The 26,442-nt window shown below is 40.4% G+C and overlaps 1 protein-coding gene across 4 annotated transcripts in view; it reads left to right on the top strand.

The window, feature by feature from the left end:
- The window catches only part of SEMA6A (semaphorin 6A), a 304,176-nt gene that overhangs the window by 146,808 nt on the left and 130,926 nt on the right, over nt 1-26,442 (top strand). For all 4 annotated transcript variants that reach the window (XM_082243679.1, XM_082243678.1, XM_082243677.1 and 1 more), the window contains exons 7-9: nt 7,789-7,879; nt 17,006-17,125; nt 18,516-18,604. In XM_082243679.1, coding sequence (XP_082099805.1) covers nt 7,789-7,879; nt 17,006-17,125; nt 18,516-18,604 — 300 coding nt within the window. The remainder of the gene's footprint in view (nt 1-7,788; nt 7,880-17,005; nt 17,126-18,515; nt 18,605-26,442) is intronic.

Raw genomic sequence — 26,442 nt, 5'->3', positions numbered from 1 at the left:
GATCTAAAACTGTTCAAAAACAACTTGTAAAAGGGCAAATGGGAACATTTGGACTCGTCCTCAACTAAAAGCAATATCAAACCCAAAAGCAAACTATTATGGGATGGCAGGAAGGATGCTATAAACATAATATTTACTTATCTTAATACTATTAAAAACAAGAAATTAGTAAACTTTACAAGTCAGGCACAGCAGACAAAGGCTTTTGGCAAAAATAAGGCCGCGGCTGTTTATTACTGGTTTAATAACAAAAGAGCATAAAAACAAAGAATTAAATAACAAAGGCAGCCCAGTCACCACAACTTGGGCCGTAATACCAAACAACACATTTATATTTTCTGGTTTTAACCGGTTGCCGACCGCCGCACGACGATATACGCCGGCAGTCAGCCCCGGCCAGGCAAAGTGACGCATATATACGTCACTAGCCTGTCACTTGCTTGGAAGCCAATAGCGGGCGAGCGCACGCCCGCGGAGGCGCGCTCCCGCCCCGGCTCGTTCCCCAGCAAGTCCGTGCGTGTGACCGCCGGACCCGATGTCCGCCGGTCACTCGCCGCTCGTCGGTGCAGAGGGAGAAAGTCAGGCGGCTGATGTAAACAAGCCACCTGTCATTCTCCCCGGTGTAGAAACAGTGATCATATGTTCCTACACCTCAAGCCACAGCCAATCACAGTAAGAATCACGCCCCTAGGGACACACACCACCCCTCCCTCTCAAATAAAGTTAACCCCTTCACTACCAGTGTCACTTTGCAGTAACAGTGCATATTTATAGCACTGATTACAGCAGTAATGTCACTGGTAACCCCAAAAGTGTCAAAAATGTCAGTCAAGGGTCCGATCAGTCCGCCGCAATGTCGCAGTACCACAAAAAAAAATCGCAGATCGCTGCCATTACGAGTTAAAAAAAAAACACCAAAAATGACAGAAATCTTTCCCTTAGTTAGTAAACGCAATAACTTTTGCGCAAACCAATCAAAATACGCTTTTTGCTTTTTTTTTTTTTTTTTACCAAACATATGTAGCAGAAAACAAATTGGCCAAAAATGTTAAAAAATTTTGATTTTTACATTTTTTTGGGGGGAATTTCATATAAAATTGTGAAAAATATTGTTGTTTTTGCAAACTGTATGCGCTTTTTTTGTTTATAGCACAAAAAGTAAAAATTGCACAGGTGATCAAATTACCACCAAAAGAAAGCTCTGTTTGTGGGAAAAAAAGGATGTCAAATTAGTTTAGGTACAGCGTCGCACGACCGCGTAATTGTCCGTTAAAATCACGCAGTAAAAAATCACAAAAAACCCCCTGGTCAGGAAGGGGGTAAAATCTTCCGGGGCTTAAGTGGTTAAACAATTAATTTACCCATATATTCAAACCAATAATACATCGTCCCCCTCAAACATAGAGGTGACCTTACCACGTAATAATCATAGGCCGCGACAAATAAGGGGAGGGAGGGAGGCGAAAAGCAGGATATGAAGGTCACAGGAAAGATTGAAATCCCCCGATGTGAGGGCTGAATATATAACCCCCTGGAGCTGGTCAGCGCGGGCTTAGGGGGCGGGAAGCCGGACCAGCAATGTTCCTATTTGCTAACAGACTTGAGGTAAGAAAACATCTGCCCAGAAACCTGGCTAAAAATTACCTAGAGACACAAAAAGCGGAAATAAAGAGCGGGAAGAGGGGCTGCCTGGGCTAAAGGGGTCAAAAGTTCAGCACCTCAAGTCACAGAGACATTAAGGCTGCATTCACACTTGAGCGTAGCGGTTTTTACCGCGGTTTTTACCGCGATTTTACCGCGATTTTTTCAGGCGTTTTTCATTGACATCTATCAAAAACGCTGGTAATCAGCCCAAAAAGAAGCTCATGTACTTTTTTCAGCTACAGGCGTTTTGCAAAACGCTCAGATGTGAACAGGGGCCATTTAAATGAATGGGGTTTTACTTGTTGGACGTTTTGGAAGCGTTTCTTTTTGAGCGTTTTTGGAGCTGAAAACGCCCAGGTGTGAATGGAGCCTAAATGATTTCACCATCTCCTAGCTAATTAAAATCAGGGACTAGGGCCTACTACCCCCCCCCCCTTCCACCATCCCATAAGAAAAGTGGGGGGCTAGAAGCTCCCCCCTTTTCCCACATTTTATTGCAGCTGATCAATTCTTAGATGTAATAACTGCATTCTTTTTCCTTCTTAGGCTTGCTTTTTTATTTTCATCTAGTGATCTGGCCAATAAGTCTGGTGTTTTTCAAAAGAACAAGCTCTCCTGCAATCGTATCAGTTAAAGCGTAACTCCACTTTTGTTAAGAAAAAAACATTCCCCTCTGGGTGATCTCTGTACATGGCAGGGATTTTACCAAACATTGTTGCAGATTCCTACATTTTGTTATGGGATAGTAGGCAGTATGTATGATTCTTAAATACCCTTAACACTATGAATAAAAAACCCAAGACTCAAAAATGTGGATTAAATTGGGCGCGGCCGTTTATTATTGGTTTAACCACTTTACCACTAGAGCATTTTGCTGTCTTACGTCTGGGCCACTTTTTGCGATTCGGCGCTGTGCGACTTTAACTGACAATTGCGCGGTCATGCGACGTCGTACCCAAACGAAATTGACGTCCTTTTGTTCCCACAAACAGAGCTTTCTTTTGGTGGTATTTGATCACCTGTGCGATTTTTACTTTTTGCGCTATAAACAAAAAAAGAGCGTTTATTTTGAAAAAATAACAATATTTTTCACATTTTTTTATATGAAATTCCCCCCAAAAAAGATGTAAAAACCAATTTTTTTTTTTAATTTTTGGCCAATTTGTTTTCTGCTACCCATGTTTGGTAAAATAAGGGTATTTTGATTGGTTTGCGCAAAAGTTATTGCGTTTACTAACAAAGGGAAATATTTATGTCATTTTTGGTGTTTTTTTTTTTTAACGAGTAATGGCGGCGATCTGCGATTTTTTTTTTTTTTTTTGCGGGACTGCGACATTGTGGAGGACAGATCGAACCCTTGACTGACATTTTTGACACTTTTGGGGGTACCAGTGACATTACTGCAGTAATTAGTGCTATAAATATGCACTGTTACTGTAAAAATGACACTGGCAGGGAAGGGGTTAATTTTATTGGAGAGGGAGGGGTTAATGTATGCCTGGTGCTTACTGACATGTGGGGGGAGGAGGTGACTGTGTGAGACAGGGACAGATCGGATGTCCAGCTATGCTGAACACTGCAATCTGTCACTCCCTGTCACTGAGGAGATCCGCCTGCTTGTGTTTACACAGGCGGGCGGATCTCCACACTAGATCCCCGACGATCGGGGCAGAGCAGCGGCGATCGCCGCTGCTCCTCCCCTGGCCCGACTCCTGCTGTGAATGAAAACAGCGGGAGCGTGCCTCCGGCGGCGCGCGAGCGCCGCCTACAGGGGAGGAGTCTGGCGACGTAGGTCTACGTCGTCAGACGGGAACGAGCCACTTTGCCGCAGTACTATTCCAGTACTTAGCGGTAAAGTGGTTAAGTAAATAAATAGTAATAAATAATTTTATTTCTCTTAAAAACAATTAAAACCAGCCTAGCCATTACAGCTCAGGCTATATCAATAAATACTCAGCTCTATTTCATAAAACAACTCCCAAACAACTTATTAAAAACACTGGTCCCCCTTTCCATAGTTACAAAGGTGACTAACCACATAATATCAGCCGCGACATAAGGGGAGGGGGGGTGGGGAGCGCAAACTGTCCTTGAGGTAAATACCAACCTTATATAGGCTCCGAAGTAACTTCCAGAACCTTCCAGCATAGGGGATGTGCCAACCCCAGGTGAACCTATCACCTGCCAGTAAACACTTAACCCCACCTCCTAAGTTATCCCTAGGCAGAATCCCGCTCTTTTCTTGAGGTAAAGAAACCTGAGGAAAAAACTGCCTAAATTCTGACTAAAATGTAATACCTGTTCACCTGCCACTTTTCCCATGACAAAATGGCATATAAAATGCCCTTTTTCCTTCCATTCTGAAGAAATCATTGTTTGTTCCTCTGTGCTGAGTGGGTCAAATGGCAGTGGTTTCATAATTATCTCTCAGCTGTGGCAGCTGCAAGGCTCTAATGAGGAAAGCTGTTGGGCCTGCATCCCTTTAGATGTGTTTCTATTGGGAGTATCCCACCAAAAATTACATTTGTGTTCCAGGGGATGCCAGAAATCTGACTTGTATCTTAGGCAGACTTCTGGGAAAATTGGTGAGCCAATCACACAAACAAGAAATGATGTTTCTGGGGTGTGGTCAGTATGCATTCTGTGTATAGAACAGCTCCAGGTAGCCATATTTAAAAAAATTACAACAGCTGCAGATTGAAAAGGAAAATGTATTTTTAATAACATTCAAATACAATATGATTTGTGTTGCAATTGTATATTGTTTTTCCTTTATTTGCTATTTTTCTGCCCCGCAATAGTGGAGTTATCCTTTAAGAGTGTTGAGACAAATGATTTACCACAAACAGGGGCTCTTACAGTGGTCTTTTATTCGTGTAAAACCTTTATCCCCAAAGAAAAGAACTCTGTTGCTGTAACTGCAATGTGAGCTGGAGCTTGGTTTACATTTCTTAGTGTATCTAAATCTGCTAGTACACCTAACACTCCCCTCCCCCTAGACTGCCAATGTTGCTGTCCAGAGGTGTCCTCTGTGCTCCTTCATCCAGAGCAGAGGCAATCTAATACAGGAGGTATGTTACAGGCCAGAACATAAAGTGAAAACCGAGGAAAAAAGCCTATTAAAAAAAAAAGAAACCTCATGCAGCCAACGACATTCAATGATTGGTAAGCTGCAACATATTTCATTTTTGGTTTTGGGTTTATTAACACCTTACCAAAATAGATGAGAATTGGAACCGTAGAAGACAATTACAAGGTCAATCTTAGGCCCCAGTCACACCGGCATGATTAAGATGGCATTATATTGTGTGCACGTTGTAGGTTCTACATGTTACCATAGAGCGAACGTGCAATTCACTGGACCCAACATCGAAGATGCACAGTGGCGGAGCTAGACTTTTAAAACAGGGGTGGCAAAGGGGTGGCAAGGTATTATTTTGGGGGGTCAATAATAATAAGTTCTATTTGGGTACAGCGTCACACAACCTCACAATTGTCAGTTAAAGCAATGCAGTGCCTTATCGCAGAAAATGGTCTGGTCATTGAGGGGGAGCTGAAGTAGTTAAAGGGTCAGTTTTTTCAGATAAATTTGCCCATTTAAGACTTTTTTCTGAGCGGTCAGGGGATGGAAAAAACAGGCAACTCTAAATCTAGATCACAGCTGGAACCCCTCTACATGTGCCACAGCTGCGATTGTTTGTTAAGCCTATGTGAAATTTGGCTATCCAGGTCAATGGGGCCATGCCACAACCATAAGCCAAACACTTGGCTTGCTGTTGTGGCTTATTAGCCCCATAAAAAATCTGCCACTCTGCTAAAAAAAAAGCAGGATTTAGGAGAATTATTATAAATAATTTTGCCCCCTTTAATAAATCTTTGTAATGCCACCCATATTCCTGTCCTTTTAAACAGGGTGACTGACAGTAAGCTGACACTAATAATGCACAGGTGTTAGGGTACTTGTCTTTCACCCTGGTAAAAGGGCAAGAATATGGGTGACATGATTACAATGACTTATTAAAGGGGGAAACATTTTTGTTAAGGAGCAGCATAGACTGTACAGGAACGGAGCAGCCTGGGCAGGCGCTTCTACTACTTGGGCAAAAGTACTGTCCCTCACCTCAGTCACTGCAGGCTGCCCAGGAACTCTCCATTCAGAGCTGATCCATTCCATCCATCCCACACCAAGACAGGAAGACCGCGGGAATCGGGATGAAGATTAAGGCATGTGATTGACAGACAGACAGCGCTTCCGATGCACCCATTGGCTGTGTAAGTAGCAGGAGGCGGTGCAGCCTGCAAGATTTAGGCTGCACCGCCTCCTGCTGCCTCCCCAGCCAATGGGTATTTGATGTTCGAGTCCTCCCTCCCTCTGCCTACCAGCTCTCCATCCGCCTCCCGAGTCCCTCCGCTCCGCAGCGCTGAGCTCTCATAGTACGGCGATCCCCTGTGATTCCTCCGCTGCTATGCACCCGCCCAGGATTGGGGTGGCAACAGGGGTAGGAAGGACGTTGTCTGGGGCGGCAATTGCCACCCCAGCTAACCCTCTGGCTCCGCCACTGAAGATGCACTAAGTCATAGGTGTCCAACCTATTGGCTTCTCTGGGCCACATTGAGTATAGAGAAATTGTCTCGGGCCGCATATAAAATATATACTATAGTTAAGCTATATAAGTAATAAAACGCCGCCGCGCCCTTCCCGTGCTGCCGCACCCCCCCCCCCCAGCACTTATTTAACACAACTAGTGGATGATCCCCTTCAAGGCTGCCTCTGTGGCCGTGCCCCCGACTCAACTTCCTTCCTCCCCAGCAAAAAAAAAAAAATTGTCAGGGGGCAGTGGGCCGCATTGCCTGAGGTTCTGGGCCGCATGCGGCCCCCGGGCTGAAGGTTGGACATGCCTGCACTAAGTAATGGACCACATGGCCTATTCTTTTAAAACATGTAGATGGAAATGAGGCATAAGATAAATCTATAACCGTGAATAGAGATGTTTTACTGCACACCCTTGATCTTGTCATGTAATCAAATACATTGTGAACAGTCTGTGCCAAGCTTGACATGGCACACAACATGAAGTTCTCTAATCTGGGTTTATGGAAGCAGCTTGTCACAAGTTCTGTTAAGGTTCTGAAAGTTTTTCTCTTATTTCTTTCTCTCTCATATAAACTGTATATATCTTTTTTTTTTTTTTTTTTTTTTTTTTAATGTTGTCATGTTTTAAAAATAGGAGCATGAGAATAACCATTCTTCATGTTGTCTGGCATGGGTAACCCCTATGTGACATCTGCTCCAGCCAGTGTTTAGCCAATCGCCACTACCTGGAATTGCTCCAAGGTTGTTCTTGTGAACAAAGGAGACTTTATTTCATAGTTGTATGTTGAGCAAGTGCCAGTCACCACAGACCACATAGGCACATGCAGCTCAGGAGAAATCTCATGAACAGATTAAATAGCAGAACGTGGAAAGGCTTCTTAGTGACGGGAGAAAAAGATGTGGGGAGAGTGCTTAATAGGTGGTTTACCATTTAAATGCTTTTGCTTTATTTTTTACCTACATAGCTGATGTAGCTACATAATAACTTCATAGGTTTTGAAATGAAAATGTACAAATCTATTAAGCTGCAATAGGCCAAATGAGGAGTGATGTCTGCAACCTCTACTTCAATGTTAACAATGCTTTTTTTTTTTTTAAATAATATTGGTGGGCTGGATCGATAAAGAGTAATTGAGGGACTAAAGTATTTACTGAAAACATAAAAACCAAATGCTCCCTTTAAAGCTGGCCATACCTATGAAAAGATATAGCTATTGGTCTTGTGATCCCTGGTAAAACTAAGGATCAGTCTTTTGATTGTACGATCCTTTCCTTCTCTAAAAAGCATGTGCCCAAATATCTAGTCCTTAAGGAAATGTATTTTAGACTTTTAATTACTCATCATTTATATATCCTAGTAAGCCTGTCAGCATAGCTTTATTGGACTACTCTAAAGTGGTGTTTCCAATACACATGGACTATCCAATCTGCTCCCAGACATTCTTTTTTTTTTTTTTTTTTTTGTTTAGCCTTTTCCTTTCTTTCTTCTTTTATTCCTGATCTATATTGCTTCTTGCAGTACAAGTTATACTTCGCTTTTTGTTTGACAGATGGACACACTTGAGTTTATGGATGAAGAAATTAGTGGCATGGCAAGATGTCCATATGATGCCAAGCATGCCAACGTAGCTCTGTTTGCAGGTATGACAATTATCCCTTTTTTCATATCCTAGATATTGTTCAACATAGTTTTTCAATGGTACTCACCACAATCTAGGAATAGTTACCTTCTGGGTCATTAGTATATTTTTGTTTTTGTTTTTTGTTTTTTTACTGATAAAATACAGTAATGTTTTATGGCAAACAACCTGGTCAGGGATGTTTGTATAACTTTTTGACGCATACGTAGGTTTTTTTTCTTGCATTTTGTTTTTTCATTGTCATTCTGATCATAGCAATATTTTGCCAAGTATGGTCTTGATGGTCTTTGTAAAGTCTTTTTAAAGCTTGTTCCAAGTTTATTATTGCATAGCAGCCAGTGAGATTTAAACATTTTTATGTTTTAACCACTTTAAGACCACTCCATAGCAGTTTTTACTGCTACAGAGTGGCTCTCCTGTGCAGAAGTGCGTATATTTGCGTGATTCTGCACTTCTGCCTGCAGGGGGTGCACCGCTTCTACTGTGATTATTCACATCAGAAGCTGATCTGCGGGTGCCAAGCACTGGATGTCTGCTGGCACCCACTGATCGCCAGCAATACACACGGAACTGAGATCTGCCTATGTAAACAAGGCAGATCTCTGTTCTGACAGGGGTTATAAAATTTATCACTTTTCTTAGTAAAAGCAACTACTAGTACACAAAAACACTGGCTAGGCACACAGGTAAACCTGTGATCGCTCCTGATGTTAACCCTTTCCCAGCCAGTGTCATTAGTACAGTGACAGTGCATATTTTTAACACCCCTCACTGTATTAGTGTCACTGGTTCCCATCAAGTGTCAGTGTATGATTGTCCACTGAAATATTGCAGTCCCGCTTTAAGTTGACTGCCGCCGTTACTAATGTTTAAAAAAAAAAAAAAATTCCAAAGAAATAAGTATATCCCATAGTTTGTAGATGCTAGAACGTTTGCATAAACCAATCAATATACACGCTTATTGGGATTTTTTTTTACCAAAAACATGTAGCAGATTAGATATTGGCCTAAATTTATGAAGAAATTCGATTTTTGTTTCTAAATTTTAGTACAGTAAGTCAAAAATCCAGTTTTTTTTTTTTTAATTTACGGTCTTATTTTGTGTTTATAGCGCAAAAAAATAAAAATAATAAAATGCAGTGGTTATCAAATACCTCCAAAAGAAAGCTCTATTTGTGGAAAAAAAAATGACATACATTTTTTTGGGTACAGCGTTGCATGACACACAATGGTGAGTTAAAGTAGCACAGTGCCGTATCGCAAAAAATGGCCTGGTCATGAAGGGGGGTAAATCTTCGGGGAGGTCACAGCTCAAAATCCAGCCAATTCAAATCCAAGCTGTGGGTGGCTCTGTCAGAACCACCCAGCTTAACAAAAGTCAATTTAAAAACTGCGACGGGTGAAAATCTATAAAATCTTGAACAGTAACTGTGTAGTAAAAAGGCCCCCTTTCACACTTGTGCGACTTGTCCTGTGACTTGGGACTGCAAAGTCGCATGTCAAGTCGTACCCCATGATTTCCAATGAGTGCCATTCATATCTGTGCAACCTCAAGTCCCTGCCCTACATTGGTCTGACTTTGATGCGACTTCCTTGATAGACCTCAAGATTTCACAGGCATTGCTTCCAGTCGCTGCAAAGTCACATCAAAGTTGCGAGACTTTCAGGTCATACAAGTGTGAAAGGGGCCTTAGGTGCAGTCACTATTTGGGTACAGGAGCCAACAGTATAGATTTCCCCATCCACTGTTTAGCGTGGATGGGGGAATCCTTTTATTTTCTCTCCTTCGAAAGTTGATAAGCGTTTTGTATACCTCCAACAGGGCCATAGAAATTCGTCATTAAGACCTGCCAGCTCGATTGGCTTTGTCTCAGCAGAGTATTTCTCAGCAGGAATAGATTATAAACAGACTGAATGGAATGCTGATATAATCATTAGCGACTGTTTACTTACATATTACCTCCCGTAACTCATTATTGCTTTGTAGCATATGTTGTTTCTACCAAGTGGTGTATTAAAAGAGGGGGAAACGAGGTAAAATAATCAACAGCTTTATATTAATGTGCGCTAAACTTAATTCTGAAGTTTAATGTTGTGTGCACCATGTTGAAATTGTGGCCTGTGTTGGATAAGGAACTGTCTGCCATTTGGGTAAAATTTCCATTAGGCTTTATGTGCTCTTTTACGAAAGTATAATACTTTCACTGGTAAAGTGAAATGTCAGATGTAATTGGAAATATTACTTAAAAGGTTTAGAAAGGTCAGTGAATACATTTCACATTTGCATCCCAAGGTCATTTGCTTCCTTGATTTTTTTTTTTTTTTTTATAGTTTATATTTTTTGTTTTATATTGTTGGGAGGAGGGGGGATTTGGAAATAAAACTAAATGTGACGATATATATATTATATTATATATTAGCTAAATTATGTCTGCATAAATATTTCATTAGATGTCAATTTTTTTAGACAACTGCACAGAAATCAGAGCTATCTGATGCATTACTACACACATCTCAGTGATGATACAGGAGGTAGAAATGCCACTCTTTACACTATGTGGTTCATGTTCAATTACTAAAGGCAAATAGGCAGTTGCACTCATTTTTCCCAGAGCCTAGTGAATGTGGTGTAGCTCTAACATCCAATCGTGCAAGCAAAAATTCCGTTTTTTTTTTCCCCTTGAACTTGGTATTTTTTGCAAAGTGAAGCTTCACCATATTCAATAACCTCCGGGGAAAATGAGTGCAACTGCACTTGCAAAGTACACAGTCCATTTGGCTTTTAGTAAATCATAATATGTACATCATTTGTCAGTTTTGTACCCACAATGGTAATGTGGCTAAAGGAACAGAGCTTCAATGGAAGGGTTGACATGGCAAATTTATCCACAGAAAATCTAGAATTATATAATATACTGTGTGTGTATATGTATGTGTGTGTGAATATATATATATATATATATATATATAATATATATATACAGTGGGTACGGAAAGTATTCAGACCCCCTTAAATTTTTCACTCTTTGTTATATTGCAGCCATTTGCTAAAATCATTCAGGTTCATTCTTCTTCCTCATGAATGTACACATAGCACCCCATACTGACAGAAAAACACAAAATTGTTGACATTGTTGCAGATTTATTAAAAAAGAAAAACTGAAATATCACATGGTCCTAAGTATTCAGACCCTTTGCTCAGTATTTAGTAGAAGCCCCCTTTTGATCTAATACAGCCAGGAGTCTTTTTGGGAAAGATGCAACAAGTCTTTCACACCTGGATTTGGGGATCCTCTGCCATTCCTCCTTGCAGATCCTCTCCAGTTCTGTCAGGTTGGATGGTAAACGTTGGTGGACAGCCATTTTTAGGTCTCTCCAGAGATGCTCAATTGGGTTTAAGTCAGGGCTCTGGCTGGGCCATTCAAGAACAGTCACGGAGTTGTTGTGAAGCCACTCCTTCGTAATTTTAGCTGTGTGCTTAGGGTCATTGTCTTGTTGGAAGGTAAACCTTCGGCCCAGTCTGAGGTCCAGAGCACTCTGGAGAAGGTTTTTGTCCAGGATATCCCTGTACTTGGCCGCATTCATCTTTCCCTCGATTGCAACCAGTTGTCCTGTCCCTGCAGCTGAAAAACACTCCCACAGCATTATGCTGCCACCACCATGCTTCACTGTTGGGACTGTATTGGACAGGTGATGAGCAGTGCCTGATTTTCTCCACACATACCGCTTAGAATTAAGGCCAAAAAGTTCTATTTTGGTCTCATCAGACCAGAGAATCTTATTTCTCACCATCTTGGAGTCCTTCAGGTGTTTTTTAGCAAACTCCATGCGGGCTTTCATGTGTCTTACACTGAGGAGAGGCTTCCGTCGGGCCACTCTGCCATAAAGCCCCGACTGGTGGAGGGCTGCAGTGATGGTTGACTTTCTACAACTTTCTCCCATCTCCTGACTGCATCTCTGGAGCTCAGCCACAGTGATCTTTGGGTTCTTCTTTACCTCTCTCACCAAGGCTCTTCTCCCTCGATAGCTCAGTTTGGCCGGACGGCCAGCTCTAGGAAGGGTTCTGGCTGTCCCAAACGTCTTCCATTTGAGGATTATGGAGGCCACTGTGCTCTTAGGAACCTTAAGTGCAGCAGAAATCTTTTTGTAACCTTGGCCAGATCTGTGCCTTGCCACAATTCTGTCTCTGAGCTCTTCAGGCAGTTCCTTTGACCTCATGATTCTCATTTGCTCTGACATGCATTGTGATCTGGAAGGTCTTATATAGACAGGTGTGTGGCTTTCCTAATCAAGTCCAATCAGTATAATCAAACACAGCTGGACTCAAATGAAGGTGTAGAACCATCTCAAGGATGATCAGAAGAAATGGAAAGCACCTGAGTTAAATATATGAGTGTCACAGCAAAGGGTCTGAATACTTAGGACCATGTGATATTTCAGTTTTTCTTTTTTAATAAATCTGCAACAATGTCAACAATTCTGTGTTTTTCTGTCAGTATGGGGTGCTATGTGTACATTCATGAGGAAGAAGAATGAACTTAAATGATTATAGCAAATGGCTGCAATATAACAAAGAGTGAAAAATTTAAGGTGGTCTGAATACTTTCCGTACCCACTGTATATATATACACTGTATGTGTGTGTGTGTGTGTGTGTGTGTGTGTGTGTGTATGTATATATATATATATATATATATATATAAATATAATATTGTGTGTATGTTCTTAATATGGATTAATTAAGAGACCAATTTAATATCGATTTTAAAGCACATCTCTAGACTTAGTCTATTTTTATCTTTTTTTTTTTTTTTTTTTTAGAAATGTAAGACTTTATTGCTCTTTGTGCACAGCTGGGAGAATCCCCTCACTTTCTGGACCTGTTATATTGTGACAAAATAGCCCATTCACACTGCTAAGCTATACGGCATAATGCATGTTTTTTGTGCATGGAGGTGCCTTACAGTCGGCAGTCCATTCAAAATAGGTTTGCGAACCACTCAAATGCAAAAAAAAAGTGCAACTGCAGGTTTTTGCAATGTTCCATAGCACACACATAATGCAACACACGTGTACTGTTAAGGTGCCATTGGGGGTGACATTATGGTGTATTATTATGCATAACCTGCATAATATGCCCCACCGTTAATAAACTGTTTGAGATGTCTGGGTCTGAGATATTAAAAATGGGTATCAAAGAGGGCAATAAAAACCTGACAGAGCAGCTAACCTTTCCCAAATCTATCCACCATAAAAAATGAGCTTTAACATAAGAAAATATATGCCACAAAATGTATCAAAGGTAACTTTATTTTTTTTTAATATTGATTTCCTAAGTTGAATTGGGCCATAATCCAACAATAGGACAACCTACTGTCAATTTATTTACAGGCAATGATAAAGAATCAAAGGTTGATGCAACCAGGTTAGAAGACTAGACCTAGGTGTACAGTGTGTTTTTAAAGTGTAGAATTCAATTTAAAAAATACTCTTTATGCCAAATAAAAAATATGGCCTTGTATGTGCCAAGGATTGAGATTAATTGAATCTACCTTGTGTGGATCTTGCTTTCAAAGGAACCAGAAAAACAATGCTTTTCAATCTGTTCTCTAATCAGAAAGGACTGTGTTTAGCAAAAAATAGTGTAGTGCTTCTGTAAACAATAGAGTACCTAAAACAGATCTAGATAAGCAAATCTAATCTTTAATGTATTGCAATTATAAAAATATGATCGGTTTAGTTGCAAAAGCTTTGCTTTTTCATTTGGTTTTTAGAACACATTTTTGGTCTTCGTGACACAAAATCTTAGCTCCTTTGCAGCCTAATCCCAAAACACACACACAGTGAATAGGGAATTTATTTGATAGATCCTTGATGGATGTGCATGAACAAAATTTTATTGTTGGCGAAATAGAAGGAACTCATCACTGCACCAGACCCCAGGGTAGCCTATTAGATTATATATTATATGCGGTAGATGTTTTACTACTAACCCCAAGTGGCCTTGTAGAAACTTTTCATTTTTTATGGTGCTTTAGCTCCCATTGTATGCCTTTTCCTATTAGTGTGTGTATTGTATAATACGCGACCACAACTGAAATGTGCCCCAAAGGTATCAATCAATTGCCTGTTAGACTCTCCTCCCTGACTCGAGAGGAAGGTATTTGAGTGTTTGATAGAGCCAAGTCCTGAGCTGTTTTTCATTATTTTTCCTCAACTTGAACAAAATAAAGAAAATGATGGAAAAAAGTAATCAAGAGGGGATAATGAGAATGGAAAGAAGATAATTTCTCACGACTTGTTGTAGCCTTCAGCCTCATCCAAATGACCATGTAAAACCAAGTGTGTTTAGGAAAGTAACTGATGTCATGTAGTTGGATTACCATGATCTGGCATTGAATTACGTACATATCATCAGTATTTGATTTTGTTTTCGGCATGAAAGGCAAAGTGGTTCATTTAATTTTCTACCATTGTGGATGTCAAAACAATGATAAAAAGGAACAATAAAAATCATAGTGTGCTAGATTTTGAATACATTAACTAAATCATCCTTAAGTCCTGCAAAAAATTCTAACCGGTGAAGACGATTTAACCTTTTTTCACTTGTGTGACTAAAAATATGTATATTGAAGTTTGAGTTATGGTCCTGCTACCTAATTTTGCACCATCTATAGGGCACAGTAGGCCTCAGTAGAGGCTTTCAGGGGTAATTCTGTTAAGCTGGTCATAGACGATTCTTTTATTTATTTTTTTAACACACAGGTGATCAAAAAAAAAAAACGGATTCCCTCATCGACCCATTCAAGGTGGATGAGGGAACATGTGCTATTTATCCTACTTTGCTGCTGCAAGAATACACTGATCAACTCTGGAGCCAATTGTCTGCATGGGCTGATCGAACACGCATTTTCCAACAATCCTGTTTGAGAGGCGTTGATCACTAGGTCAACTTATCCCCAACAGGAATGGCAATAGGTGAATCAAAAGTTGGCCAACCCCTGCTGTGTCGGCGGAAAATCAGCCAGATTTACTGAGGTTGGATAGTTTTATTATGAAACTAATAGCACTCATGGGGGGTTGTTTTCTAAAGGCAAATTCACTAGGAGTTTTACCAAGAGCTCATTGAATGAGGTGAAGCTCTGCTGACTGTTATTAACCAATCGTGCAAGCAAACCAATACAAATCATTTATTTATTTTTTTATTTTTATGTGATTGGGTATTCTTTGCAAAGTGAAATTTCACCACACTAAATAGGCTCTGGATAATTCCCTTTTAAGGTATAAGTTCCCTTGCAAAGTAAAGAGAGCCTATTTGTCTTTAGTAAATCAGCCCCCCATGGTGTCTGCAGTCTTTATATTCTCTGTGTTTGTTTTGGCTGTTTAGTTGTTCTCAGCATCCAATGGGCTTTAGACGTCCATTCCGTTAGGTCTAAAATGTAAATGCATCCACAGAAAAAAAAAAAATGCTGTTTCAGAGATTATTTAGCATATCTTTCTATAAACTGTACTATTGTTTACAAAGCTATGATTTACTGATTTGCAGTTTATTTCAATGTTTTATTCCCTTTCCCTTTGACCTCCCAACATTGTTTAAATCATTTTCAGCAATCTGGTATAATATGAAGAGAATAAGTAGAGGATAACTGAAATTAAGCAGTGTTTGTGCCTGAGGATCTAAATTAGCATGGGATTTCTGGAATAATACCTATGTCGGCCTGTTTTCCGATTCTTGCCAGGTTGAACAGCGATTCACTTCATCTGAAGCTCTTCTGGAAACAATCAGCCATAAGACTCAAATCCATAGGAAACCTGGCCTCATTAGTTTTTCAGGGAGCTACATATTTTTCCCTATTACATCAACCTCATAATCTTCTACAAATAAGCAAATGTAATGTAGGTCTTCAGGTACAGCCGTGTGCTGAGGAACTGAAATTGCACCCTTGCTAATAAGGGGATTTAGTCCATTAGTCTGGTAAAAATGACATGTGAGCATGTCATTGTAGTATTTTCAACCACGCACCATAGACTTGTACAGACCCTGCTGTGGTGTAAGAAATATGATCTCATCATTTGCCTTAACCACGGTTCCTAGTTCTATAGGAGACATGTAAATGTAGAAATGTGTTTCCTATATAAAACCTTTCCTGTTCTCTATAATCTACAGTCATAATACTGACACGCTCTAGATGAAGTATCCTATAGTAGTATTTAATTATTTATAAAAGACTTATAATAATAGTCCCCGATATTCATATTCCAGCTGTAAAATCATGCAAGTGTCACAGGGGAAACCGGATCAACAGGCTAACCCAGACTTCCCTTTGCCAGTAACAGATTTTAGTGCTTCCAGGGGAATTCCAAGATGCTTCCTGGCCAGATGGGACATATAATCCTGGCAGGTTGTCCTGGGTGTGTCCTAGGTCCTTGTGATATCATTAGATTTAATTTTGTGTTTACAGATTTTACTTAATGTAACCTTAACTCTGGGGAAAAAGTAGAGTACATCTTCAGTGAAATCCAGATGTCAGAGCAATCTAGATCCAGTGATATAGGCAAAAGAGGTTCTTTTCAGTTTTGGTTAAGTTTGGTTTTGTGCTGCCTCTTCTGTTTCACGGGCCTTACTATTGGTCCTACTTTTGGCCAGCTAGGCTGACCATCACATTTAAAGGGTAATGTAGAGGTGGAGGAGAGGGGACTGATCCACATTTTACTGGGAAAGTTAAGATCTACGTAAAGCTTCAGTTCTTTAGATGTAATAATCATCTTGCCATGCCGTTTTTTCTAACATGCGCTCAGTTGAAACTGCCTCATTCTACCGGGTAAGATAGCAGAGAAAGTGGTGGCCTAAATTTGCTCATAGTATAACTTTACATACGTAGTACGATTGCAGATTTTTACCTAGAATACCCGCTAATCCCGTTATATAAAATGTAACACTTCTATATGCATACTATACCTTTTGTATACCTTTCTTTATTTTAAAAGTGACCTAAAGACTGCCTGATTCAGAAGATGCCTTGATTTCAAGATCACGTTTAAAAGTCTATGTAGAGTTGCACACATTTTTAATGTACCAACATAAAAAATTAAAGCCTAGTCCCCTGATTTTTCTTTTCTTTTTTTAGATGGGAAGCTCTATTCTGCAACGGTCACCGACTTCCTTGCAATTGATGCTGTCATTTATCGAAGTCTAGGAGACAGCCCAACTTTACGAACCGTAAAATATGACTCGAAATGGTTGAAAGGTAAACATTTCTCCTTAACCAAATATGTTTAACAATTCGGCTGCCCTAATCGGGCAGTATGAGGTTAAAGCAGGCCTTCCCCCTACTAACATCATTTAATAGGAAATGCAGTATGTATGTTTTCAAATAACTAACCTATGGTAAGATTAGGTCTTGACCCAAGGTGGTCTCTCACAGCATCCTGGATTGGATTGTTGGGTGCCAATTGCTTCCTGTTCCCAGCTCCTTCTTTGTAGTACAAAATGCTGTCTCTTGATGATGAAGCTGTTTGGAGCTGATGCTGGTGACCTCTTAGAACAAGCATTGGTATTCTAGGATAACTGTTTTTTATATTTTTGTTGTAGGGTATTAGATGCACAATTGACACATTTATGGGTCATTCACACCTCTTCCTGTTTCCATGCATTTTTGCAGCATTCTCGAATGCAATGAAAAAAATATTTCATCTGACCCCATGCTCAGCATTGCAGCGCATTATGAAAAAAAAAATGCAACACTTAGCATTTTATATTATTTTGAGCCATCATATGAATTTGTTTACGGCATTTTCAAATCTATGGTAATGCATATACACTTGTTTTAACATGCATTTTCAAAGCTTTCAAATGGAGAAGTGCAAGAATAGGAGGTTATCTAAAGAAACAAATATTAAATATGTGAATAAAACCCATCTAAAATGCATTGCTATGCAGCAGAAGGCAAGCAAATACAATAACATGCATGAATACATCCAGTGTGAATAAGCCCCAAGTGGGCAGATAGGCTAGAACAGTCTTTTTCAACAAGGGTGCCCAGGCACATTGGTGTGCCTCTAGGTTTCTTCAGTAGTGCATTGGCAAATTTCCTAAATATTGCCCAGAATCTTTATACAAGCCAGCAGGTGGATCCAGCCTGCCTTTTAGTCACATAAAGCCTCAGGCTTTCCCTGTGCACCATTACAACCTTCTAGTCACCGGCTTCTAACAACCAAAGATGCCATTAGTTGATGAGGAGAACATCAAACACCTGCATAGCATCCTTGTTTGGCCTTTCCCTGCCCCTCTCCATCAGAACTGGGGTCACATTAGCTGAGTGAGGAAGAGAAACATTGGCATACTACTCCGTACTAGGGGTGTATTTGCTTTGGAAGAAAAAAATCACCTCCTAATTTTGAGGGTCCTACGTGTGTGGATGTTGCTGCGTTATGTAAAACTATTAATTTAGTTTTTAACAGTTTAGAATGGGGTGCCTCGAAATTGTGCATAGTAGGTGCTGCAAGTGGAAAAATGTTGAGAAACACTGGGCTAGAAGACAAGTATCCTGTATAGTAATGACAGTAATATGAAATGTCACTGTAATAACATGACATTGTTCAGCTAGTTATGTGTCTGTGTGTCTATTCTATCTGCAGAGCCGTACTTTGTACATGCCGTGGATTATGGGGAACTTATCTACTTTTTCTATCGGGAAATTGCAGTGGAATACAACAGCATGGGGAAGGTAAGGCAAGAAATGGAAGTAAATTACCTGCACTACTGCTCTTAAGTCAACCTAGCAATAAGAGACCTTGCAATGAGAGTCATTAATCACTTTGACAAGGCTAGCTTTGGGGGTGATTGCATTGCAGATCCTGAAACTTTGCAATGTCTCTCAATTGCAGTGCTCTTAAATTGTAGATTACTGTATTGGATCACTTCAGTGACAGACTACAAGTTGAAGCAGTCCATGTTATCTTGGTTAATGTATCATTATCTACGCCAAACATGATTTCATCGTCCAGTTAAAGAACTATGTCTAGGAATCACTTTTTTTTTTTTTTTTTAACTAAATCAAATTATCGCACAGTAGGAATTTCTCTGTCCCATTTTATCAAAACTTGTAAAGATATGGTTAATAGTCTGCTTATATAAGCCATTCTTTATCAAGCGGAATCAACCGCATTATACCAGGAACAAAGAAATGTTAGATAAAGGTTTTAGAGTAGGAATATGCTAAACAATGGATTTCCTGTTCAGTAATCCTTTTAAGACCTGGTGCTCAACTCCTATCTAGACTTGCGATGTCTGTGCGATGCAAATTCAGTCATACAAACTGTATGGCTGAAATCGCATTTGCATCAAAATAGTGCAGGACCCTTTTTTTTTTGAGCCGCACTGGAAACAGATTGCATTGGTGATTACACCTATGCTATCCGATTCCTGTACCGTTTCATAGTTCGTACTGCAATCTGGGAACTGATTTGGGGGTGTCATTAACATTGACACCCCCAGCGGTTTCCAGATGTCCGCGTGAACCAGTGTGCGGTTCAGGTTTGATGCGGGAACCCGCACTGGCATTACAGGGTTTCCTGCATCGCACCAGAGGCCTTGTTCACACTAGGGCAATGCGGGAAACCCTGTGATTCCAGTGGGGGTTCCCGCATTGCACCTGAATCACACATGGTTCACACTGACATCTGCAAACCGCTCAAGGTGTCAATGTAAAGTATTTAAACCCCCATATCGGTTTGCAGATTGCAGTGCAAACTATGAAAGGGTACAGGAATTCCAGTGCAGACCACAAAAAGGGTCCTGTACCATTTTGATATGAATGTAATGCAATTTCAGCCATACAGTTTGCATGGCTGAATTTGCATTGCATGTGATGTGCACAGCAATGCGGTGCGAATCACAAGCTATGTCTGTGATCACACCAGTGTGAACCCAGCCTTAAGCTGAACTCATGAAGTCCTTTTTTCTGCTGGTAGATATCATCAGTTCGATGGCCAGAATCATTCAGCCATCATCCTCTGAGCCTGTGTCTTCTTGGACTTGCCCCGTCTGTGACTGGATAGTGAAAGTAGAAACAGCATATTGATGAGCACATCCCTGTCACTCTGTTCTTTCCTTCTGTCAGCATGCATCTTGCCAGCACATACACTAATTCAATTGTATTGCTTCTCCCTCTAAAGCTAGATACACTCTATACAATCTTCTTCAGATTTTTTCCTTTAGATTTACCAAAACCATATAATATGAGATCACACCTAAGCACTCTCAATTTGTATGCAATCAGGCATGCCTTTGCACTACATAGTTGAAAGGAAATCTAAAGGAAATCTAGCAATAAAAGTTGTATTGTGTGTATCCAGCTTAACACGCAAGCTCTGCTGTACAGAGACTTCAAGAGGCTCATACCAGGTAAAATTCAGATATTTATATTTATTGACATAAAAAATACATTTAATGAAGACAGAGCTGCATTATTTTGTCTTTTATATTTACTTAGAGTTTTGCTGTAGGAAGAAGAATTCCAGATTTAATCTAAATTTTACATGTTGCCCATACAAACTATTTCCATTACAGAATGATGTGGCTGCTGTGTGTGCAGTAATGAACTGCAGTAGCTTTAGCTATGCATTGTAAGAGTCACTATGCCCTGGCAGCAGAACAGGACACTTCCCATCTGCTGCTGGAGGTAGAGAGTTGGGCCGTGTGCTTCTCTGCCATTCAAGAGAAGCCTTTTGTTTTTATTAATATATTCAAGGTTTTCTCTGATTGTCCAAGGTGGAGGGATGAGTTGATGATGTCACGATTTCCACCTTCGCCAATCGGAGGAAGCCTTGTATTCAAGGTGGAGAGGTGGGTGGATGATGTCATGATTTTCACCTTCGTCACTCAGCGGAAGCCTTGTATTTAAGGTGGAGAGGTGGGTGGATGATGTCATGATTTTCACCTTCGTCACTCAGCGGAAGCCTTGTATTTAAGGTGGAGAGGTGGGTGGATGATGCCATGATTTCCACCTTCGCCAAAAAGCGGAAGCCTTGTATTTAAGGTGGAGAGGTGGGTGGATGATGTCATGATTTTCACCTTCGCCAAAAAGCGGAAGCCTTGTATTTAAGGTGGAGAGGTGGGTGGATGATGTAATGATTTCCACCTTCGCCAAAAAGCGGAAGCCTTGTATTTAAGGTGGAGAGGTGGGTGGATGGTGTCATGATTTTCACCTTCGCCAAAAAGCGGAAGCCTTGTATTTAAGGTGGAGAGGTGTGTGGATGATGTAATGATTTCCACCTTTGCCAAAAAGCGGAAGCCTTGTATTTAAGGTGGAGAGGTGTGTGGATGATGTCATGATTTTCACCTTCGCCAAAAAGTGGAAGCCTTGTATTTAAGGTGGAGAGGTGGTTGGATGATGTCATGATTTCCACCTTCACCAATCAGAGCAAACCTTGTATTAAAGGCGGCGAGGTGTGTGGATGATGTCATGATTTCCACCTTTGCCAGTCAAAAAGCCTTGTATCCATTGATAAGAATTCAAAGCTTCTCCTTAATGATGGATAAGCATTCAGCCCAACTCTATTTAATTCTGGAAGCAGATGGAATGTCGCCCGTACTGATGCTGGAGCACAACTCCATATACTGTATGTATCTAAAGCTACTACAGTAGATAACTGCACACACAGCGCTCACATTGTTGTGTAATTTAAATAGTTTGTTTGGGCCAGCTTTGCCCAAACAAACTATTTAAAGGTGCAATAAACCTAGAATGTTTCCTTTAAACTACAGGGGTTTGTATAAACTGTTTATCAGACATAGCTAAGGCCAATCAGTGATCATAAGTAGTTCACCAGCGCTGTTATATTGGGCAGTGAATAATCGCTACGATAGGACAAAGGCTCTGTTGTGACAATATTGCATATTTTAGCAATCAATCACAATGTGATTATAGTTATTATTCAGGAGGTATAGAGTGCCAACAGTTTTTGCAGTACTTTAAAATATAAGGGAGACAGTACAGTTAGAATAAAATTCAATGCAAGAGGGTTAGAAAGACCTTGCTGGTAACATCCTACAATTTCATCTTTTTAGCAATTGTAGAAATTAACCACTTGTGAATTTAGTAGCGTGATAAATTCCAAACAAAAACATTCAGTAGATGTAAACGAAAGTATGATCTATAGTACTTTTTACACTGGTTCAGCTGCATATAAGTGCATTGTATCAGAGCGCTATGAGACTTGTGTATGAAACACTAAAAAGAAATAAAATGTATTGCTCATAAGAACTAATCATGTTCCAACTGTCTTAACTGCAGTTTATGGTCTCAAATCAAACAAGGATTGTGATTGGTTTTCACTGTATGGCCACACTTTTCATACGTGAGCCCCTTTCTGTTTGAAGGAGTGTTCTGCCAAGACAATGTTTCCTTTGTTACAGTCATAGCTGGGATATATATGTAGATGCCATACAAAATGCAAACAAGCCTAGTTGGCAAAATTGCATTATTCATTTAGATGGGTGAATGAATACATAGATTCTGAATTCTGGAGCTATTGTAAGTCAAAACACTGCACTGTAAAATATTCAGACATGTACAGAACATTTTTGCAGTGGTGTTGGTGGTCGCTGTTTGTGCTGCTTTCTACAGAGCTGTATGTGGAATGCTGCCAGTTGTTGTGTATAGTACCAGCTGACCATAACACAGCTTTGCCCTTATTCAGCGTGTGCAACAGACAGCAAATTGGTAATGAGAATTCTTTTCAGCTATGAATGGTCTGACAGTCTGTTAATTCAAACACAGATCCTATTAAGCCAGCTTCTGTATTTGTGAGGACATAAATGTAGCTGCTGGCTACATAAAGATCTTTACATTTTAAAACCCAGCTTTTTTAAAAACATTTGGAATCTGGTTACTAGGAAAACACCAGTCACTTTTTTCTTCCATACACTTTTTTAAAGTTTTGGCTACTGTAAAGCTCTGTAATAGCAATGTAGCACCCTCATAGGTAGGTCGCTAGGTGGTAAGTATATTTAGTCTGAGTGCCGGTTCACACTGTAGCGATGTCAAGCATTGCATGTGATTTGCAATTGACAGTTCATACTGCGATATGCAAACTAATCTGGGGGTGTCATTAACTTTGTATTGACACTTCCAGCAGTTATCATATGGCAGTGTGAACTGCTTGTGAGTCCGATGCGATGCGGGGTTCCCTCACTGTACTTAAGTGAAATGGCTCTTAATTGCTTTGGTCTGTTCTGACTCACTGGCTGCAGTGTTTGACTGCTCTCCCCTGTCTGTATTCTGGAGGCTTCCAGAACAGGGGGAGGGGATAGTTGGATGAAGCAGCTGGAATATTGACTGTTACTCTGTCAATCCCTGGGGAGGTTTGCCCAGCAGGGGGCTGAGGAGCTAATAACTGGTTTGAGAGGGAGACAGTGGGAGTTCAGTTGGGTCTGAGGTTGCTGTTCCCCTATGGCCTTGTAACTATGCGCAGATCCTATCAATGAAAGATAAATGCTGATCACTTACATGTCAAAATCTATCGTTTTGGTCCCTTGCTGAATACACTTATTTAGACACATTAAATACATCTTAAATCTGAGCTCTGCGGAGATATCAAGTACACAAATTAAGGCAGCTCTGTGTTCATTTAGGCAACCTCAAAAGTCTATTTTTTAAAGGTGAATTATGATGTACATGTATATAATTTTTCTTGTTTCCTCAAGAAAATTGAGACCCAATGGCCTCATCACTGGGACTTTCTGCTGGTCTTTGCTCTATAGGTAGGTTGCGTTTGTTGGGGATGGGGGTGTAGGAGGCTCTTATAAACATCCCAGCAACCTGTCCTTTCTCAAAAACTGAGCTTTTTAAGAAAGAACATGTCCCCTGCATTCCTTTAGAGATGCAAGCTCCTCCGTGCTTCAGACTTTAGGTGTGTGGTCTGCTGATCAGCTACTTAAAGTCTGTGACCAGCAGGGAGGAGCATATCGAAAAGGATGCTGGTGATGTGTGCTTTCCTATAATGCTCAGGAACAGCCCTAAAGATCTTGCCCACACATGATGAAACGAAGAATTATTGATGGCAGAGAAAGCTAATAGCTGTGGGAAGTGGGCCAACAACCGTATAGATCAGGAGGAGAGGGGATTAACGATGGTTGATTGATGTTGCTGCAGCTTCAAAAGGTTATAATATACAGTAGAGATGCACGTTTTCAGAGAATTTATCACAGGAGGGGACTTGCTACAAGTGTTGGAAAGAAAAAGGTAAAGCTGGATTTCAGCTTTAATTTCAAGTGGTGCTAATACCTGAGTTTGACTTATCAGCCTCTTGCATTCCTTATGCAGCTAGTTTAGACAGAGAGAGGGGAAAGCAGCATAAGGAGCCTATCAGCAGTGCTAAGAACATGTGGATAGTGAGAAAAGAGCTACACACGAGTTCCGGAGTCTGCTGCTTCTCCTTTCACCATCCAGTCAGCTTCTCGGTTTGGCGAGGAGTCCTAAAAATTTTACTGAACTGCAGTGGAGATACGGTCAGGTCTTTGTGATGTGGCAGAGCTGTGTAGTGTAAATCACAGGATTGCATGGATAGACATATCGATCCTTTTACAGGTGTCCTTGCCCCTCCCCATATGGGTATTGTCTGGGATTTAGCAGTTTTCCTGGATTTTGCTTTCCAAAAGTGAAAAATATCAAGGTGGCTACTTACTGCGGATGATCATTCTGAGAATGCTAAAAGTCTGACTTTCAATCTATCTCGGACCAGGAACCAACATTTGTGAAGTGAAGTTAGAACTCCTGTTCTGTGGCCTTTTTCAGGTCAGTGCTTATAAAAGCAGCAGAGTTATGCCCCGTACACACGCGTCGATAGTTGGCCGTGAATTTTCGGCCAACGTCCGATCGGCCAATTTTTGGCTTGTTAGTATGATGCTTTCGACAACCGACTCCAACTTTTTGGCCGAATAAAATCTGGTGTGCAGGCTATAAAATTTTTGTTGGCAGTCACCACAACAGCCGATTTTCCGTCAGTCAGTACAGATTTCGGCAGACAAAAATCTGATGAGCAAGACTGGGCATGCTCAGAGATGAAAAAACACACGGAAAGTAAACCATCACATGACATCACTTCTGAAGTAGATTTTTGTTGGCCGAGAAAATTCGTGTGCAGTCTAGAGCACATTTCAACCAACACAACAACACTGGACAAAAGTCGGCTGATCGGTCGGCCGATAATCGTTGCGTGTGTACGAGGCATTAGCATGACGGCTAGACAACAATCAATTTCAGACAAAAGTCATCAGTAGCATCCTTCTACTCTTTGGATACACACTATACTATTTCCTTTTAGATTTTTTCCTTTAGACTTACCAAAACCATATAAAATGAGGTCAGACCTAAACGCTTTCAATTTGTATGCAATCAGGCAGACCCTTGCACAACATAGTTGAAGCTAAATCTAAAGGAAATCTACCAACAAAAGTTATATAGTGTGTATCCAGCTTTATCTGAAAGTCATCAGTATCGGCCTTCTACTTACTTCTCTTAGAGCATATCTAAAAAAAAAAAAATTACACCTTGCTGTAATTATGAAGTACACAAAGAATGATCTTTTATGTTTGTAGATCTGTTATTAACAAAATCATATAATAGAAATTATAAAATAGTTTTAATATGGGTGAGACAGTTGCAGTAAAGGGGGCTAGAAATAAAAGGGAATGCTATTTAAGAACTGTCTGGGATCAGAATAAGTAGCAGAAGGCTTTGGTGAAATCTGAGCTCCTCACCACCGTCTCTTCTCCAGACCATAGTCACTCATACAGCGAGATTTCTTTGCGGTGATGTAGTGGCAAGTAAAGATTCATTTCGGGGTGATATAAAAGCAGTATGATGTCAGGAGTAATACATTTCTTCTGGAGTGCATTGGATCAAGCGTGCGTCCAAAGTTAAAAACCCTATGGTGCATTTGTACAAATGAGAGTATTGATGTGCAGTCTAGCCTTTTTTAGTGTTAAACGTGGGGACTGTATTTAAAAAGGCAGCGAGCATTGTGCTGGGCGTGCTAGCCATTTTTCATTGTTCTGACTGCCATGATGGGTGAGGGCCGAAGTGTGAGTCCTAAATAGACCCTTATGATTTCCTTCTCTTACTAGCAGCTTTCAGAAGCATTCAGATGCTGCAAAAATTAAAATTTTTTTACATCATATGTTGTTTTTTTTGTACATCAGTTTTTGTTCATTACAGTGCATTAATATTTATTTTCATGTTTAATGCATTCGTCTCGCTTAACAATCATCCTAGAAAACAGAACGCCTAAAAATGTACATACTTGTTCTCCTGCACAATGCACAGAAATTGCTTTGCTTGGTAAAGCATGACCCATATGACTTAATTGTTTCTTCACATTCCGCACATTTAGGTACACAGCTCATTAAGTGCCGATCCACACTGGTGCGATGCCAGATATGGTATGTGATTCACACCACATTGCTGTGCAGATCACATGGAATGTTTGTGCGATGCGATTTCAGCCATACAAAATGTGTGTCTGAAGTTGCATCACATTTGCATTAAAATGGTGCAGGGCC

Source organism: Pelophylax lessonae (assembly GCF_965119305.1).
Source record: "Pelophylax lessonae genome assembly, chromosome: 1".
NCBI lineage: Eukaryota > Metazoa > Chordata > Amphibia > Anura > Ranidae > Pelophylax > Pelophylax lessonae.
This window is presented reverse-complemented; position numbering and strand designations above follow the sequence as displayed.